Source organism: Macaca nemestrina, chromosome 14 (genome assembly GCF_043159975.1).
Source record: "Macaca nemestrina isolate mMacNem1 chromosome 14, mMacNem.hap1, whole genome shotgun sequence".
NCBI classification, from domain to species: Eukaryota; Metazoa; Chordata; class Mammalia; order Primates; family Cercopithecidae; genus Macaca; species Macaca nemestrina.
In genome coordinates this window covers 38,178,784-38,199,856 of record NC_092138.1, presented here as the reverse complement: position 1 = coordinate 38,199,856, position 21,073 = coordinate 38,178,784, and the positions used below count along the sequence as shown (strand labels likewise).

General features: G+C 35.3%; 1 protein-coding gene across 48 annotated transcripts in view; it reads left to right on the top strand.

Moving 5' to 3' along the window:
- Nucleotides 1-21,073, top strand: part of LOC105489121 (protein tyrosine phosphatase receptor type D) — a 2,338,800-nt gene that overhangs the window by 2,111,794 nt on the left and 205,933 nt on the right. For 32 of the 48 annotated variants that reach the window (XM_011753819.3, XM_071078808.1, XM_071078779.1 and 29 more), the window contains 5 exons: nt 11,550-11,738; nt 13,680-13,697; nt 15,287-15,397; nt 16,795-16,806; nt 18,763-19,032. In XM_011753819.3, the coding sequence (XP_011752121.2) occupies nt 11,550-11,738; nt 13,680-13,697; nt 15,287-15,397; nt 16,795-16,806; nt 18,763-19,032 (600 nt within the window). Of the gene's footprint in view, nt 1-9,827; nt 10,218-11,549; nt 11,739-13,679; nt 13,698-15,286; nt 15,398-16,794; nt 16,807-18,762; nt 19,033-21,073 lie in introns of those variants that run through there. The other 16 variants (XM_071078788.1, XM_024795177.2, XM_071078793.1 and 13 more) reach the window with 4 other exon arrangements.

The following is a 21,073-nucleotide window of genomic DNA, read 5'->3' as shown; positions in this document are numbered from 1 at the left end:
GAAAACAATGCTTGAGTATATCTAGCTACCCACAAGCTTTCTATGGGAATAAGTCTATGTATTTCTGATAATATGAATTAATTATAACAGTTTACTTCTATATAGTTTAAAATTTTGAAATGATCCCAATCTTATAGAAAAATAGAAACTACAGTACAAAGAACTTATTTTTCCTGAACTATTTGAGAGTTAATTGCTGACATGATGCCTTGCCTATCATTCCGAAATACTCAGGTTTATACAAACAAGGCATTCTCCTTCCTAACTACAATGGAACTAACAAAATCAGGGAGTAAACATTGATGCATCATAGCCATCTAATTCTTGGATCCCCATTCACTTTCAATCACATTTTGCCAGTTGTTCTTACTTGCATTTCACCAATTATCCCTGTTCAAGTTTTTCTAATTTTCCACAGAGACTCCAGTTCAGAATTATATTTTGTACTTGTCAGCCTGGAAGAGTTTCTCAGTCTTTCTTGGACATTTCTGACCATGATAGTTTTGAAGATAAGAAGGCTGTTATTTAACAAAATGTTCTTGTTTGGGGTTTTGCTGATGTTTACTGGTGGTCATATTTAGGTTATGACTCTTTTCCAGGAATATTGTCGAAGTGACGTTATATTTTTCTCAGCACATGAGTTTGAATTATCCTATTGGTGATGTCATTAACTTTGATTTTTTAATCAAGGTTGTTTCTGTGAGCCTTCTCCAATGTAAAGTTACTAATTTTTCTTTACATATTTTATTTTAAATATTTTTAAATTAAAAACTTCAAAATTATTTGTCTTTAATGGTATTTTTAGGACTATGACAGTGCTTAGAATACAGCAAAATCATGTAAATGGGAGCACCATTTTTAAAATTATTATCATTGGCATCCGCAGCAGCATAAGGAGCATCATTTTTAGTTTCTAATTGCATACTGTAAATTTAGGAGATGCTTAAGACTTTCCCCATCACTTAATCTCTCACAGAGTGCTTTCTTTGTATTTAATAAATTTATGTAGGGAGTCCCTTTGATACTATGTAAAGATACTATTTCCCCTGAAACTTTTAATTTACTCAGTTATTTATATCAGTATGGATGCATGCCTTTATTTTATTTAGTGTGTTACAACTTGTTAATATTGTCTTTTTAAATTTTGTTGTTCAAATTGTCCCATATTTGGTCAATAAGAGCCCTTTACGCTGGCTTCTGTGTACATTTAGTATATACCTTTCATTCTATGAGTATTTTCTTATACAACAGAATAATTCCAGGTGTGTCTCATTCTTTCCTTGTCCCAGTCCTAACTGGAATCAGTGATTTCTCTAAGGAGTTTTCTGAAGGGAAGCTTTCCGAAAGGAAAGTGTTTCCTTTCACTGGAGAATGGTATTTAGAAACCAAGATCTGAATATAAGGTGTGACCACTGCTCTTGGGTATTACTTCTCCCAGCCTCTCTTGGCTCAGCTAGGGAAGATATGTTTGGTAAGTTTATATAAAGAATGTGTATTTGTGTATGCATACTCATTTACAAGTCATATATATATTAATGTATACATATATTTAAAATGATATATATAGTATAGTATGTATATGTCATATATATACAAATGTACATATATATATTTAAAAATAGGTGTTCACACCAATACTATTAGTTCCAATCCAGCACTACACAATTGATTCTGATTTTCCTTTTTTATAACATTTGATGGCTTAGAAAATTTGCATTTCCCAAAATATGGTGAAGCAACCACATTGAATGTTTTTTGTAGTCTCTTTTGATTGAGCTTGTTGGTTTGTAACTTTCTACAAAGCTAACAAATAATGGATGCAGGATCCAAACCCAAGTCTCTTTCCATGTTTACTATTTTTGTCTTTGTGCCTCTTTTTCTAAAAAACAAGAATAAAAAAATTATTTTCTAAAAATAATAAAATTCACTGTATGATTTAAATATACATTTCTGTAAAGTGGTTAATTATTTGAATATTCAAAGTAAGGTAAACATTTGTATGGATATAAAGGGTGAGTATAATGATACCTGCTTGTTGCTAAATATAAATTGACAGGGAATAATGAGATTTGTGAAAGTGGATGGATATTGGATTTTATCTAAATGAAGCCCAAAGAAGGGAATAAATGTGTTTCCCTGATTCCTAAGTATTTACTTAAATGTTCAGGTATTAATAATGTTGCTAGGTAGGAGGAGAAGGTGCTTCTTTTTTTCTCAATGAATTTATTTGATTATGAATCACGAAAAGGGTAATCATTTGCTAAGGCCAAGTACTAATAACAGTATGCCTTAACTTAATGGAATGTAATATTGGAGCTACCACATTTAGACAAATCATAATTAAATCTAACTGGGGTTTATGTTCTGCTATGTAGACATTACTTTGTAATTTGTAGGATAATTGCATACATTGCTTCTAAACAGTTTGTTTTATTCTCTGCCAGGAGTGCCTTGCAAACTCCTCAAAATGTGAGGAATATTTCATAAAATGGAGCTTTGCTCTGGAATGCTCTGTGGGTAGCTGGTTGGTATGCTGAATATTTAGTAGCTGCTAATGAGGCTCTTAGCTTATCAATGTCCAATTTTCTATTCCTGCATGGCATAATTCTATGAGAAATCTTTCGAGACTCTTGTATCCAGTGACTGCCTTTAAGAGATACCTAAATCTACTCTGAAATAAAAGCTTAGCTGATTGATTTATAGCCATATTAAGACAAGCATACTATCTGTATGTAATAACTTGCAAAGAGGACCGTGGCAAAAAATTATTGTATCTTGTTCATAATTACTTTTTTGGGAACAGATCTTATATTTATTACATATTCCATTTGGAATGTCATGTATTAACTGGCAGTTTTTTTCCTGCTTTATATAGTTTCTTTCTGACTGGACTAGCATTTGATTTGTAATTAGAAACTACTTTATTTATATGATTTTTTTCAATTTTATTCATATGCATAACATTTTGATAATGGCCCAAGAGCCCAACTTTGCTAGGAAACATCGATTTGGCTTTTATTTCTTTGCTCTTTATTTTTCTGTTTTCAGTCCCTTATTCAATTCACTTACAGGAAAATTGACTTTGAATAATAATGGTCATGATGTCAACACAGTACAAATTATACCCTGCTGCCATCTGGAATGGTGAAAATAAAAGCTTTATTTACACTGTTTCCTTTAAGAAAAGAATGTTTTTTTCTCTTCTTCAAGGACTGTATTCTGGAAAGAAAATGGTGGTTCTTGTTTGTAGCCTGATACTGTGATTCATTTTGAAATATAATGACTTGAAAACTCATTGTTCAACAAAGTAGCAAATGCACCAATGATAATCTTCTGCCTTCTGGCCTCTGAGACACTGATCTGTCTCCCTGTCCAGACAAAGCTTTGGAGTAGTCATTATTAGTCCTATATAACAGAAGAGGGACCTTGTGGCCCAAATTCGTAGGGTAGATATGTTAGGTCTATTTATATCTGCTTTTCTGGTCTCCCTACTGATTTTTGGTGTCTGCTCATGGCAGAAGGCCCACCATTGACAGCCCTTCCTAGATAATTAAATAGAAATTACAGAAGGGCTAAAGGTATAGGCACAGTACTGAATCTCAGCTCTCTAGGAAAATTACTTGACATTTATCAGCCTTTTCATGCTCTTCCATTTCTCATCTACCTTGTACTGGCTAACAGACACGGCAGAATTCTCTCGCTTCTAGTACCAATCCTGAGGGAATGAGAAGCCTATATATACACACATATGTAAGTATATATACATATACATACGTATATATGTGTGTGTATATGTATATATGTGTGTGTGCATATACATATATATGTATGTATATATGTATATGTGTGGATTTTTAAATGTAGATCTATTTTTAAAGTGTTATTACATCCCATGGAACTTGCGTATCTAGTCCATGCTGCTTAAAGCATAAAAGTAAAGAATGACCAAGTATTCAAACTTTTTTGTTGTCCCATTCATCATGAGTTGACTCTGACTAAGAGTTTCATCACTATGTGATGAAGATTTATTTGAAGAATAGCAATTTGTGTAGAGGAAACATGACACAATAAAAAGACACCAAATCTAGAGCTGAAAGACTTTAATTTTTTTTTTTTACTACATGTAGGATATGAAAAAATAACAATATTACTGAGTCTTTGTTTTGTAGCCACAAAAAATGATAATGATACCATCCTTATTTACCTCAAGGAACTCTAATAACGTTCAAATATTTGTATTTTAGAGATACTGGCCATTATAGTGCTTTGTAGTATGTACAATTTTAAATTTGTTTAATATGATATTCTTATTAAATTCCATTCTGTTAAAGGTGGGGTTTAGTAAGAACATCACATTAGACAAATCTCATTGAGAGAATTTCCATCTCCAGAGCTGAAAAATGAATGGAGCTGTTAGAACTAGCTTTTGGAGACTTTGTACAGAGGTGTTTCTTGATTTATATAATTTTCCCCAGTTATTTTCTGAATGTTAAGAAACTTTTGAGATGAAAAAACAAAACTCTGACTTCTTGGTATCATCTTTTAAAAAATTATTTTCTTTAAGAAAACCATATAGGCTTCTTAACATGACCTACTCCCCAGGACGAGGAATACTTAATTCCCCTTCCCTGAATAATTAAAAGAAAAATGCCTGCCATGATACAGGGAAAAGCAGTTGGTTCCACTCTTTTCAGTCGTTCACAACAACCTTTGACATCCCAGATATTTAGAGCTATTTTTAAAATTCATTTTTAGGAAGAAATCCTCTGACAATAGGAATTTTATTTGTTTGTACTGTTGATTAATCAAGGAGCCTAAAATCTTGTTCAAAGGGAAAAGAGGGCATTTATTAGCTTTAAAGAGATTACTTGGCACAAACACTACCCTTTAAATTTAGTTGCATGTCTAGATAATCCCTGTTTTTTTATGATTTACATAGAATATTTTCTCATTTGCAGTTTATGCTGCACTTCTTGTTTTATCAAGCCTTAGAGTCTCATGCCTCTGATCCCTTTAGATCTATTGCTGGAGCTTGGGATAAAGCAAGTACATATATGCTAGTATTTTACTAGATGCCAGACACTAGTGCCAGGCAGCACTAGGCATATTTAATGCATTATCTAATTCAATCCTCCTGTGTATGTGCTTGGTACTATTATTACTTTCAAAGAAGCTAATTATCCTGCGGATACAATTAAATCACAACAATATAGAGATTCTCTAGATTACTTCATACCCAGTGCCTGGCCCAGTCCAGCACAAAGGAGGCCTTCAATAAATATTTGTAGAATGAATGATGCCTTCTATTGACTATCCAGTAGATTTTTAGAACTAATAGTTCAAATTATCTTCTTGTTTCAATATATAGTGTAACGTTCATAAAATATTTTATAGTATCTTATCTACCTTATTTGACCACCTTAAGACCAATATGTATTTTAATTTTCCAAGAAAGTTTGTACTTTTTCTTAAGTATAAAAATCCACTGACTTTCTGCTGCATAGAACAGTACTGATTCTCTGACAGGTGAAAAAGTCCGTGTGTGTGTGTGTGTGTATATATATATATGCCCATACATGTTTATATATATGTAAGCCCATACATATATATGAAGCCCATATATATCTTCATGTATATGTCATATATATCTTCATATATATCATAGATATAGGCTTCATATATATGTATATATATGATCAGCTAGGACTTTCATTTTAAAAATATGCTGCATATTTAGTCTATCATTTTCCTTGTTTTCTTATGTTATTGAAAACTTTTCTCACTCAGTCTTTCCACCCTTCAAAGAAAAGAAATCACTCTTGTTCTGTGAGAGTATATAAATGCCTCAGACCATAAGATACCCAGTGACTTAGAAATCTTTATTCCTGTCAGTGAAGGAAGACCCACAGTGTTTGCCTCAACAAAAAACTGAGTAGTTCACTTCTGGGCTTTTTATTTTTCAGCCATTAGTTTGAACACGAAGAATTCCACCATTATTCTATAGATAGAATAACAGTAGAATATAGATAATACTCTATTGTGTTCTTTTCAGGTTCATTGTGTTTTTACCTGTGGTTTTGTCATGTCATGCTTTTGACACATAGGAACTTACAACCAATATATGAGGGAAACACTCCTGTAAAATGAAGAAAGCAAGAACTAAATTGTGTGCTTCTTACATGGCAACTGTGATAAATTAAGGAAGGAAAGCATAAATTGTGTATTTTCAATGGGAGGAAAATCACTTGCTGACAGATAAAACTAAAGATTGTGAAAACAAAGTCACAAACAGCCATTTTTATAAGTCTTTAAGTCTAATACTCCTTATGACACTAAAAAAAAAAAAAAAAAAAAAAAAAAGAGAGAGAGACTATAAGATGGTTTTGCCTCTTAATAGACTGATACTCAAATCAAGGAGGCCAAATGTGTAGTCACAAATAGTTGAAGAATGGCTGTTTCAATGAATGGCATTGAGGAATGGTATTTCAATGAATGACATTCCAGGAGGATTGAGAGATGTTTCATGAGTGAGTGCTGAGAAAGTAATTGTCAAAGCATCATAAAAATGTCTAATTGTGAGTATTTGTTGAACATTGAAAAGATTACAAAGGAAATAACAAATAGCTCCACCCCCTCCTGTGAGCTTGTAAGAGTTCACACTTATATATTGACTATTATTAGGGTTTATTGATAACAGTAGTTGGGGACTTTTAAAGACGAGCTACTCTGAACTGTTTGAAACTTAGAAAAGTAATTCCAGGGGATGAATGCTTCATGATAACAGCTGCTTGTCTCTTCATCCACATTGTGTTTTTGTTTTATTGTACTGCCATTACTGCCAAACCTCTGTATTGTCAATGATATCTAAGTGTTCAAGTATACTTGCCAAATTTTTAAATACTGCACTTGAAGAAGCATACCGTTGATGTAATTGACATGCTTTTTCTTCATAAACATATTTGTGTTAATCTTAAAAATTGGGATTTTTCCAAAGACCATGGCAAACAGTTCTTTATTAAAGACTTATTTAAATCAGTTGGGATTAGAGTCAAAGGACTAGTCTGGTTGAATTCACGCAGCAAGAGCCCTAGCAAGATTAGGCAAGAAGGGCTACTTAGGACCACCTTGGAAGGGGCCTGTAGCCTTAGCAAGCAATTTAGAATTTCCTGGCTTCCGTTCAAAGAAGAGATTCAGTGTTTGTGAAAGTAAGAGCATCATTAATATTGTTTATGCATGAACAATGAAAACAGTTTAACTGAGGAAATTATGCAAAACCTATTACTTGATCATTCCACAGATATGTAAGGCATGACTACCTACAAAACAATGTCAGACTGTTTTCCTCATAAATTCGTTCCTTTCAAGTCCTGGGTAGGTCAGGGTTGTTAACAAGTTCTACAACAATGGGAAGTTAACTCTGAAAAATGCTCACATTCCTTTTTCTCTTTCCTTAATGGAACTGAAAGTTTCGTATCAGCATATTTCATTAAGACACCAACAGATTCAAAGAATGTGCTATATTTCCAGGTCTATTATAGCTGCCATTCCAAACAAAATATGTATGACTCTATGATTCACTAAGCACAAGTATGTAGTTATCTGCCCTTTAATGGCCTCTCAAAATGACAGACCAAATGACTTTGTGAAGGTCAAGTCTGATTTAAATTGTTGATGAATTAGTAGCTAATTCTGCATGATTGAATATTAATATGGAACAGTGATAAGTAAGGCACTTTAAAGCTTAATGAGCACATTAATGAATAGGACAAAATGTTTTTCTTTTCACCTCATGTAAAAGTTTAAAGCTACTAGCATATTGACAGTTTGTTAATTTTTGCTAGCTGCTTTTTCCTGTGAAAGTTTGTGTGGTTAAGGTATTAAGGATATTGATTTGATTCCCAAGTTTCTGGTACCACACATTTGAGGAGCTGTCAAAATTGATTATCAAATGGTCAAGGCAGTTTTATATAAATCACTAATAAATGTAGAGGATGAAGAAAAAAGCAATTAACATCTTCTAAACTACACCCACGGAGATAAGCATTCCAATTAGAAATTTCATTATTTCTACAGTTTGTTTTATGTTGAATACTGAGTTTTATTGCCAAATACCTGACAGTCAAATTGGAAACAAGCCACAACTGTCAACGTGTAACGGCTCTGGCTATTTGAATCTGTTACATTGTGATGTTTCTCATGAAAATTTAATGAAGAAAGTGCATTCAAAGAGATTCTGTGCAAAGGGGGGGATGGATAGAATTTAATTACCCTTATTAAAAATAAGAAAGGAACGCTCTTTACATTTTCTGTCCCATTAGTATGCAACAAAGATTATCTTTGTTGTGCACTCGTGTATATGAAAAGGGGGCTCTGGAGTGTTCTTTATGAGCCAGGAAGGAAAAGAAAGGTCATGAAAATGTATTAGACCGCTTTTCAGGAGGGCATAAGTCAATTTTGTTGGCTATCCCCAAGGTGAGGACTTTATTTCTTATAAACGGTTATTAAATCTAGATTTCTTTGGTAAGAGCCTTTAGTAAGTGGCTCAACAATTCTTAAGCCTTTGGTACTTGCCACTGATCAGCACTGAATATTGGCTCAGTTCTTCTGAGAGATGAACTTGTAGAAGAAAAGTAATGACTAGCAGAGCAATATTTATGCAGGCAAATGTAACTGGTGCTTAAACACCATGGGAGAGATACAGTGTCCTAGGACATACAGAAACCACTCAGGAATCCCATGATGATTTTTGATTAACCTAAGTTGGTTGCTTTAAAAATGGAACATAACAACAACAAAATCTAAGAGCTTTTTCAGAAACTCATTTCTATGAAGGCGGTATAGTTGGCTTTGGAGCACTTGAGGTAAATTACTTTTATCCTTTGAAGCACTTTGTGTCAATAGCTGCCAAGTGAGCTATTTAATAATATAATGTGTGTGGTATAGCAGCTATTGATCTTTCTGCTGTTTTTTCCCCCATACAACATCAGAACTATGTTGTTGATATAAATATATTGGCAAAACCTTTAAAGACATAAAGAACAGCCTGATGAAATTCAAGTGGAATAGATTATTAAAACCAGCATAGCCTGATTTGCATCCCACTTTTAATTTTTAACTTTCTCTTGGAGCCTTGAAATTCAATTTTTAACTACTGTTCCTGACACTTATCTACTGTAGACCTCTGCTTGGCTGATGATGTGTAAACATTCACAAAAACAACATATTACTGCTTCCACAAATGAGCCACATCTTTCAACTTAAGTGAAGTTTAGCTCATTGCAGTTAATTATTTTTATAAGTGTCTTTAGTACCCAGTCCTAACTACCTGGTCTGATAGGAAGGTATTCTATCATGAATCAGGTGGCAAATCAAACTTGCCTCAGCTTCTTTTGGTCTTTCACAGACTATGTTAGTGAAAAATATATACTTTCTACCCTACCCAGCAGGAGAGCCAGAGTCTACACTTTTCCTTAATAGTCCATCAATTTTATCTTACAATAACTGCACCTGTTGTTCAGTGAAATTTCTCTTTCTTGGGAGCTTTAATCTTTGGTAGCATCTTACATTCTTTCACCATTCGCATTCAAAATATCTCCGGTCCTTAACTATTTTTCTGGTTGTCTCTCTACCAGAAGTTCTGCATAGTAGGATATATATATATATTTAAACAGTCACTGATATATATTCATACTTAGGCTCGGGAATCACTGGAGTTTCTCTTAAAATCTGGAAACCCAGGCTAGCGTACGATGACAAAGGAGCAGAATACAGATGAGACATGGAGGAACTCCTGGTGTGGAGGGATAAAATTGCGAGTTAATAAGTACAAGACAGTGGATTTGAGTAGCCGCTGCTATGGTAGCTCTGAGGAGGAAAGAATGAAATATGTTTGAGAGGATTTGGAAAAGATTTACAAAGAAGGTGACTTTGGCTGCATGGCTTCCTAGAGGCATAGAGTACCCAGCAGACATGATTTGTCTGGGAAGTGGTGAGAATTTCAATGTGGGGGGAAGAAAAATTTCCTATGAGAGAGGCGATCCCTAAGAGGCTGAGGAAATTGAGACCTGATTGAGAAGGACTTTGCTAGTGAGGTTTAAGAGACTGCGTTTACCGCTCGGCTCCAGAGGGAGAGAATTGGAGAACACGTACTGTTGACTGACAACACGGTGGAGGCATCAAAATGGAGCTTCTTCATTAGAAATTGTAACATAACCTTGGTAAGATTCACCATCAACTGTGGATTCAGGGATTATACTGGAGCTTGTAGGAGGCATCCAGGAAGAAGCGATATGCCAGATCTGATGATATCTAATGTTTTCCTCGCTGCTGTTTATGCTTTCCAGTCATTTTAGAATTGGTGGCTTGTGAAAATTTATCAGTGGCTGTGAGGGGGTATTGATTAAATCAATGCCAGACTCAATTGAAAGTAAAAATATTTCATCATCACGAGTTAATGGGTGCAGCACACCAACATGGCACATGTGTACATATGTAACAAACCTGCACATTGTGCACATGTACCCTAGAACTTAAAGTATAATTTAAAACATTCATGATCTTCAAACAAATGGCCATGTTCTAATTTGGATAATTGCCACCCATCTGAGTAAAATTCCTTCAATGCTTAGATAGAACACACCTTTCTAATCCTGGCTAGAAGAGCCGGCGATGTCAGTTATCAGTGCGGAGCATGATTGTGGGATTTAAGCGACTTTAATTTCTCAAGAGCTAGGATCTGGAACAGTTTTGATGTGGGTAGCAAGAAGTGAATTTTGCGTGAGTTGGAGATTCAAAATTTAGGAATTTCAACTTTTTAATTACTGAAAATGGTGCAGGTCTTTGGGATGGAAGAAAGCATTCTCTTATCCCTGTAAGGAACATGTGCTTTTGTGCCATTCATAAGGAGCTGCTTTTGCTCTTCTTTTGTAAAGCAACCTCAGACAATTTTCCGGTTAATTGAAACTCTTACAAAGTAATCAATTTGGGTTGAACCTTATGCTTGTGTGGGAAAATAGAGTTACAAGAAAAACATACCAGCTTTGAAAGAGATAGCATGATCCAGCTTCCGCTTGTTCCCCATGCACTCTCCACGCTGGCACTGCTGGCTTCCATGCTTCTCTCAGCAAAACCTTTCCTACCTCGATGCTTACACTTGTGACATTCCCGGATCTTTCTAAAATCTCCTTCTCCCCTTTTTGTGACTTGGCCGATTGTGCTCTTTCCTAAATGCCAACTTTAAATCAAAGCTTCCTCTACTCACTGATCTCAAGCACAAATGTTATACCTATTTCTCCCTCTTTGCTCTCACTGCATCCCCTCATCGGAGTCAGCCCCATCTGAGTTCTGTGTTAGTCTGTTCGCCTCTTACGTAGACTGTTTACTCTTCCGATCAGTAACAGCATTGTGACTGCGTTCTAATTTATTAGTGCCTGGTTTGTGTTAGGTTCTCAACAAGCACTGAATAAGGTAAAGAGAGATTTCTGGGGAATCTCTTGATTTGGAGCATCTGACTTACTAACTGAATGTTTCTATCACCTTTTGTCTTGCAGAAGATCAAATTCCCAGGGGCTTCCCTACCATTGACATGGGCCCACAGTTGAAGGTGGTTGAGCGTACTCGCACGGCCACCATGCTTTGTGCAGCCAGTGGTAATCCGGATCCAGAAATCACTTGGTTTAAAGATTTCTTACCTGTGGACACAAGCAACAACAATGGTCGTATTAAGCAGTTACGATCAGGTAGGGTCTTGTTACTGTTTCTACTAACTCCTAGAGAATTTTTTTTTTTAATTTTTCTCTCTCTTTATTTTTAATTTTAATTTTATTTATTTTTTATTTCTAGGTACTGATTTTTCTCCCTCTTCTCTTTCTCTGTTACTTAATGGGTGGTCCATGTTTGTGATGTCATAGCCTGTTTCAGAGTCTGTCTTTCTCCTTTTCTCTGTGTGTTTTGCAGCTTCTGTTTAATCCACATTGCTCACTGCTGTGACTGTATTTTTGATAATTTTTTAATTTACTGCTTTTTCGCAGTATTTGATGGATCCATTTTCTCCTCTTTCTTTCTTCTTTCTCTGTTTTCTTTTGAAACAAATATATTTCAACATTGGACTTCATTCAGAGCTTGCAAGGAGTTCCAATGGTTGTATCCATTAAAAACCAAAATGTTCATGTTAAACCCTAAAATGATTCAATTTTATTAAAGTATGTTTTCTGCTGTCTTTTCTACATTTGAACTCATCAAAGTACCAAAGTTTAGTAAGTCTGGGCACATCTGCTTTCTTTTCACTAATACATCAAACACAGAAACGTTATCTCATGAGTAACCAGATGTATTTTTTTAAAGTCTTTACCAGTAAAAGGAGGGGATTTTTATTAATACTATGATAATGTCATTGTGAGTGAACATTTTCTACACGTTAGCCACAGTAGTGTGCGCCCATCAAGGTTTTTGAACCCTCCAGTGACTGGATCTACAGAAGTCTGCTTTTGGTGTAGACTCCAGCTTTTGCTGTTTTCTCTCTCTCTTTACCCTTTTCTCCTTTTCCCATTCCCATCCCAAGTTTATGCCTTTGCTCTCTTAGATTAAAAGTAGAGATAATTCTAAATTTCTTAAATTTTAGAGCCTGTCCCTAGGTAATTTCACAGGGACATATAATAATAAGCTGTTTACTTTGACATTGGTAGTAATATTGGTATAGAATTCTAAGTTGTTTAACTGCCTGTCTTCCCAGAATTCTCAGCTTTTGACCTGTCCTGTGATGTTAAAGCGTCTTGTTAACTGCCTCTTTTGCTTGTTGTCAGCAGAATTGTGTAGATTAGCATTCTGTTATTGTAAATAAAGAATTAATTATTCACATGTAACATAGATGATTTAGTATATAAAGCTTTAACTCTGAAAAATTTGTACCAAATTATAAGGAATATAATAATATTTTTATGCTGTCTTTCTTCTCTCCGTATTTAAATCTCCAGAATCTATTGGTAAGTGCTTAGTTCTGAAGCGCACTTCAACCCCACTAATTTCCATATCCAGAATATTATTATTATTATTAATAAAATGCATGGCATGCATTTTACTAACTGTCAGTGTAGACACCAGATCTCTGTAGTGGTGCCCACACACACCTCCACAGAACTGTTATCGTAAGAACACTGTGTAGAAAAATTAAATAGTACACAAGTTATGGCACACCAATGTAGCATAGCAAGTAGTATAAGATATCCAATCAACAGTGTTTGTTTCCAGTTAGTCTTTAGCGTTTCCTATCACAGTATATATATATATGCATATCTATATATATACTTAAATAGATTAGCCAGTGTTTTCCTAAACTATGTCTTTAAAAATATTGTCTAGTGTTTTTTAAGAGATATGAGGCATATAAGATACAATTCTAACCCTATATGACCCCAGACCTGAGAACTCAGTTGCTTCTCTGAGAAAGGCAATGCTGCCTATTGCGGTCTTTACCCTCTGTGGTATAATGCAACTTGTTTTTTATGATCTAATAATACTATCTAATATATTCCTGTTTTACCAATATAGTAATTCAAGTTTCTTTTAAGACCTTATTTAATTCTGTAAATCTAATTTAATTCTTCTCCCCAGCCCTAGCCTCCTTCTTCTCGTACTAATGCTTCTTCTTTCTAATCTTATTTGCATTCATATTATCCACCCAGGTGGTACACCAATAAGAGGTAAGAGTGCTGAACTAACGTTCACAGAATGATCTTACTCATTCTTTCTGTCCTTTCATCCCTCTCATCTTTGTCCTGTTTTCAGTATCATTCCGATAATGTCCATCAACTTTTTTTTTTTTTTTCCTTTGTACTGTTTGGTTATGATCAGTGACTCTCATATTGTGAACTTTCCTTTCCTTTTTCTTTCTCTCTTTGTTTTGTTCATTTCTTTCTTTATGAAAATGATTATTTAAGTTGTGATATGCTTCAAAGAAAGCATATCCAGGTCTTTAGACCACAGACCAGTCACAGCGTACCATCTGTCCCTCTTTTTTTCCTTTTCTTCTTCTTCCTTTTTCCTTTTTCTTTTTTTTTTTCTTCTTTTTCCTTTTTTTTTGTCCAACCGGAGAAAAAAAAAGATCATTTTTTTTCTTCCTTAGCTGTTCTTGTTCTGGACCAAAGCCAAGGTGGTCTGGGGAACAGTGGCAGACATGCAGAGGACACCCTGGAGCATCTGCTTTTTGTCTTTATCTTTCAAAAGGTTTTTGCTTTTGTTCTTCAATTCTTTTTTCTCTTAATGTCTTAAAAGTCAAAGAATGACTCCCCTTTCCACCTGATCCCACTCGTCTCCAATCTGACAGCAATGCTTTTTTCCCCACTTCTTTTTTTCTTGGATTACTCGTCTCCGGATTTTTGGATCTTCCGTCCTTCAGGCTATGGAAACAAAAGGTGCTCAGTATTCTTGGTGGTATGTGGTATTGCTGGTTTTTCATACTTTGACTCAGTGTGCATTTCTTTTGTAATTCTTGTTTTGTATTTTTCTCGGGGTTTTGTGACACCACACTGCTAATCCCACTGGTGGATTTTGATGGGTGTCTTAGGGGATCCATCTCAGGGTCCTCAAGCAGTGGTTGGTTGGCTCTTCCTTGTGGCACAGGCCATGCCTTTTAACTTTTTAAAAATCTTCTAATTCAACTGCTCTTTGTTTTTCAGCAAATGTAATAAATGATTGTAAGTCGTGGAAAACTGTCTTTCTTTTCTTAAAAATCTGCATGTCTTAAGGGAGTTTTGTTTCTTTAAGTGATATTTTGATAATTTATAATGACTAATTTTAATTTTTTGCTTTGTGCAGCCTTTTTGTGCTCGCTGCGTATTTTTGGCTTTCTTCAGCAGAAGACTTTCTTGAAAACCCAGCCTGGTTTTTTTTGTGCGTACCTATCTTTTGCGCCACTTTTGGTACCAAAATGAAACAAAACAAAACCAAAAATTAATCTTTTGTTTTATTTAAAAGCCATACTTCCTTGAAGCAGTCTCACCCATCTTCATTTTATTAGTCTAGGAAATAAGAGTGTTAATTATGACTAGAAGTCTTGCTTGGAAAAAGAGATATTGTTTTCTAATGCTAGCATTGATGATGTAAAAAAATAATCTCTATATGTTTTTCTCATCGCATCATTTTCTGTCTGTGCAACTTAGCAAGAGATTGAATCGACGTTGAGTGGACCTTCGCTTTGCAGGGCTTTTCATATTGTTAAGAGGTTTAGCTTTCTGAACTGAGAAAGCCTTCTCTGATCATCTCTTTGGCAATATATTTTATATCCTTACAGGAGCTCTTCAGATTGAGCAGAGTGAAGAGTCTGACCAAGGAAAATATGAGTGTGTTGCCACCAACAGCGCGGGCACTCGCTATTCCGCTCCTGCCAATTTATATGTCAGAGGTAGGAATAACATAACCCTGGCATCGCTTCTTCATTCAGGCTCAGGGGGAGTTGAGACACCGCAGGGTCCGTGTCGTTATATTAGTCGTTAACAAGCTGATTTGGTAATAGTGACAGTAGCGGAAACAAGTTAGTAAATAGAAAAGTTAAAAATTTAAAATATGTTGTTTAACTCCAAAAGACAACTCTTGAGTATAACCTATCCTGAGGCTTGAAGTTTGTAAGTATATTTGCATTTTTACGTCTTGGTTTCTATTTTTGCTGCATTGATTGAACTGTGCTTTGCATTTGTTTGAGGTTTTCTTCTTTTTCTTTCTCTTTTTTTTCTGTTGTTTCTCTTCTGTTTCCTTATTAAACCCCTGAAATAATTGCTTGGTGTGCTACTAATCAGTTCTCTGTGCAATTCCAAGCATAAAGGTGTTTATGTCTTCATGACCCCTGCTGCTGAAACTGTAAGGATAAAGCTGCTAACTCTATAAATGCTACATGCAAATAGCACAGTTGTATTTCTTTCTTTGTATACTTTCTTAATTATAAACACATAGTATTATATATATATATACACACATGTGTATTCATATATGTGCACATACGTACACCTTTTTTGAATTGTTAAGACCGAAATGTTTAGTGTTTTGATTGCCATGGAAAACTGTATTTTAAATAGTAACGTGAGTTGTCCTTGAGACAAGAATGAATTATAAGGATACATTCATATGTTCTCATGAAGTAATAAAAATGATTAAATTTTGAGCTTATGAATGGCTATGCCTTTCCACTCAACTAGAATGAAGTACTTCTGCTTCCCGAGAGTTCTTAAAGCCAGTTCCTGTAGTTATTTTTGTCTAGTGGAAGTGTTCTTATTCTTGGTCTACATATCTGTGAATAACCACGAAGGCATGGGTGGGGGTGGGATTAAATTAAAGACTGAGAGGGCTTTAAGTTACAATAGGATGGGTTCCCTTAAGAAAATACCTAGCTTGATTTTGAAATTTTTGTTAGAGGTAATTTTGTTTCCCTGGGGATGTTTTTCTCTCCTTTCTTTTTATGGAGTCTGGGGTGGGGAAATATGAAGAAAGCCATTTCTTCTCTAAATTCTTTGAAAGTCCCTTGATCCTTTTTCCACAATAGTGACCTCCCTTGCTGCATGAGGCATGTGTACCTTCTTCCATGGAAAATTTCAAAATGATGCTAGCTATTGTTTCTAATACCATGGTAGTCTGTGAGATATTGCTAACTTTTTCAGCTGAGGTAGAAAGGATGAACTAGAGCGAATAAAGATGTTCAAGTAGCAGTTGAAAGCCTTGATATGGCCTTTTTACTCTCTCTGTGTTTCCCTTGTTTTTCTCCTTTCCTCATTTCATTGTGTTCTGCATCAAACCCCCTACATCCCTCAGAGCTGCGAGAAGGTTGGTGTGTTTTTTACTTTTTACCCACCTTACAAAACTATTAATTAAACCAATAACAAAGAATACAAATGAAATGAATGTAGCTGCATTGTGTTCTTCTTTTGGTTAATGGTATGTTTTAGCAGAGAATGCCCTGGCCATGGCTTCTGGTGCTTGCTGGTGATATCTAACTGTGGTGCATGATGGGAGAGAATGTACCTGGGTGCATGGTAACTGGTAACACTTAACTCTCTAAAGTCCAGTTAACTTGGTCAGTGTTCCTGCTTTCCTTCCTGCTCCACTCTCCCCGTGTCCCACCCCGCCTTTAATTTCTGTCTTATAAGGATGCCTGCTGCCCATAGAATGACTTTTTCTAGTTTCTCCCCTAATCCCAAGCATGAAGACTAAACTCTCCTCCATTTTTCTTGATATGTTCTTTGATACCTCAGAGTCTACACTGGCTCCTGCTTGCTTTGTGTAACTTCTGTGAATTGACTGCAGGAGGCATGCTTAGCTTTCTCTTCTTCTCCCATGACTGTCATTCACCCATGAGGCCATTGCAGTGAGCCATCTCAAATCAGCGGAGGTTTATCTTGACTTAAGTGCAGCCAAAAAGTTTTCAGACAGAATTACTTATCTTCTTCTTGGGGTTATGAGGTTATTTATCAGTTTATTTATAATTTTTAAAATCACTTTATTAAATGTATTTAAGGTGTGCTCCTAAAGATTACCCTCTAGAGCTCAAATTCTTATGGTATGACGTTTTGCCAGTAAAAGCCCCAGATGAAACCAATTTCTCTCTCACCTTCTCCTTGTATCACATCCAAAACACATTTACTTAAACACACATAAACCTGCAAATTATCTGAAGCAGGAACACTGAACTTTAATTGCTTGGTAATTTTTCTGTGTTATGTTGCTTTAATATGATCTCTTCTCTTAATGTCATGTCCTGCTGTATGTTTTCCCAATGTCTCTCAATTTGAATGTGGGCATAAAAAGCCTTTTAAAAGATTTTGTTGTCATTTATGTTGTTTTACCTTAGATATGAATTGAATGGAATCCTGTATGTGAAACACCCATCTCTTTTTCTGAATTTGAAATCTTTACCTTTAACAACTTGAGCCTAATCTATCTTTCAACCCTATCATACCCTACATCTCTGTATTTCAATCATTATACTTTACCTCCCCCTTTCGTGTTTATTTCTATTGCCCCGTTACTTCTTCTGCTGTCATTGCTGTCTTGGATTCCAGCCATTCTTTCAGTATCCTTAGCACGGGCCTTGAGATTCCATCTTGTGCATGCCTTGCATGACCCAATCCAGTATCTCTACTGGTGTTAGCCTGTTTCTTCTTCTGTGACTGCAAATCAATATGTATATACATTTCTGTGTTTGTTCCAGTGTTAGTGTGAGGTCTTGAGGCTGCATCCACTATGAATCTGAAAACATAAAGTGCACTTTCAGTGTACTGTAGGTGATGTTTTCCAGGGCTGGGATGTGACAGTGTGGTCCCACACCTACATTCACATCAACTGGAAGTGCACAGCACTGAAGTTGGTTTTGATACTCAACTTAAACATGCTGGTGACCTTCCAGCTCCCTTTTCTGCATATACATGCCTGCATAGAATCATTGTTATATGCCTGCATGTATATGTTTTTGTGTTTATCTTATGCATGATGTTTGTGTATTGTTAGTTTGTAGATAGTTTTTTGTGGGGCCCTTGTAGGTCTGAATCAACTTTTGTATGAGTGTGTCTAAGATATCAATGACTAAACTAAATAATTCTGTGTATACACACACCATACTTGTATGGTCTGTATTATCCACAGTTTTTCTTTATGTTTTGTTTTTGGACAATCCACAATATGTTTCAATTGTTGAATCGTGTCTGTACGGTGCATGTCATGTGTTTAATAATCCACTTTTTCTTGCCTTGTATATGTTATCATTTCCCTTGTGTTTTGTTCCAGTTCGCCGTGTCCCACCAAGATTCTCTATCCCACCCACTAATCATGAAATCATGCCAGGTGGAAGCGTTAATATCACCTGTGTGGCCGTGGGGTCACCAATGCCTTATGTAAAGTGGATGTTGGGGGCAGAAGATCTGACACCTGAAGATGATATGCCAATAGGAAGAAATGTGCTAGAACTGAATGATGTAAGACAGTCAGCAAATTACACCTGTGTTGCTATGTCGACACTGGGTGTCATTGAAGCAATAGCACAGATCACTGTCAAAGGTATGCTCAATGGATCATGCTTTGAGGATCTGGGTACGCTTAAGCCAAGTGATTAATGCCTCTAGGAAGCCCATCCTTGAAAATCGAAAATAATTCATTATTCAGAGTTTTAAATGTGTGTATAACCTAATCATATCTGTGGTATTATATAAGATGCATAAGCTTAGATAGGCGGATTTTTTCTTGAAAGTATCTGGCAGCCTATGTGGAGATAATCATCAAAATATTAAAAGACAGTTCATGGAGGCCCAGGCACTAACCAGACAGAACTAGGAATTTTAGACATGGTCAACCATTATGGTGGGACTGATGTGTACAGTCTACATACTAGAACAGAACCTTGATAAGAACCCCAAGAAAAGTCAATATGAGCATTAATAAATGCTTAAAATTTCTAAATACAAAGGAAAAAGAAGAAAAAAGTTGAAATCAACATAGTCTAATAATAGATGATTTAACTTTTTGGCAGGCCCTACTGTTAGAAATCAAGAGGCAAGTAGTAGTATATTCTGTTTTAGTTTTATCTTTCACCTTGCATAGATGAGTGCTCAAGAAATATTCTTTCCTTTAGAAAACAGACTAAATATCACCCAAGTACCGTATTACATGAATATTTTTGAACCAAAGAGAAAAAGAGTACAAGCATGTGAGGATACCAGTTTGTTTGTTTTTTCCCCAGTATTTATAGAATTTGAGAAAGTGTTTGCAAATTGAATCAGACATAGGGCAACTTAAGTTTTCTGCAAATGGCTAGAGCTATTGCAAAACGAACACAAATTATCTTCCTTTCCTAGGCAAAGTTGTAGGCATTCGGAATTCAGCAGCAAGTCAGAGAAGTATGAGTTTGCTACTCTTAAAAAGCTGCCATTCTTAGATGTGATCTTAGAAAATGCAATACACATGTTATAACTGGTGTCATATCTCTAACCAAGCATATATATCAAATATGTGCTATATAAAACTAATGACATGAGAACAAAGGTACACATTGTCAATATTTATAATTGTGTGAAATAATGTTGTGTTGTATAAACTTAACATAATAAGCACACATGTATTTATCTGTACATTACAGATATAAAACCTGTACTGTACAATAAATGTGACTTAGTGAAACTGATAATGTCAGCTAAATATCAGTGAGCACAACTTTAATTAGCAATATTTGTATTTGCTTTGAAAGTTCAGAAAGACATGTAGGGGAAATCTGGATCACACAGAGCCTTGAAAAATGCCAGGCCAGAATATTTAAACAAATTTAATTTTATTATTATTTTCAGTAAATTCCCTTGGCAAAATATTATCATTCTGTAGTTCTTTGAGTAGTGTGTAAATATTGAATCACCTTTTTTATAATTACCATTTCAGCTTTAAATATTTGAAGGTTTGCTGAAGACCTTTAAGAATTCAAAAGCAGGGGCCACTTTCAACTAATATTTTGTTCACCTTCTTGTCTTTGTTTTCCTGACTCGTGTCACTTCCCTGTGATTTCCACCTCCAAAATAAACAAATAAAACATAAGGATGAATCTTAATGGCAAATTAAAATAAATCAAAACAAAAGAATGGGTTGAAGAGACTGAGAAGAATAGGTGCCGACTCATTTATTCAGTTAACTGTTTAACAATTCTCATTAAAAGCTTACCGAGTGCCAGGCAGCATTCTAGGCATTCACGATTTTACAGCAAGTCAGAAGTACGAGTTTGCTGCTCTTGAACAGCTGCCATTCTAGGGAGTGTTATACTTCTTGCCTTTATGTTAAGAAGGAAACAGGGACACTAAAGGGCTGATTATATGAATGTTACCCTTTGGGATTTCTCTAAAGAGACAACTCTTAGAATGCCCCTTCCTACCCTAATATCACTGCCTTTCAGAATCATTGTTTAGAATAAGGCACTTGAATATGAGGTCAGCAAGGCAGACAGTTTGTATTTTTAATTAGTAGTATTTTTATTTGTATTCTTCTGCCAAAAAGAAACAATTAGACCTCTAAAAAGATGGATTTTATTGCAAATATTTGTTGCGTAGCTACATCAGATATT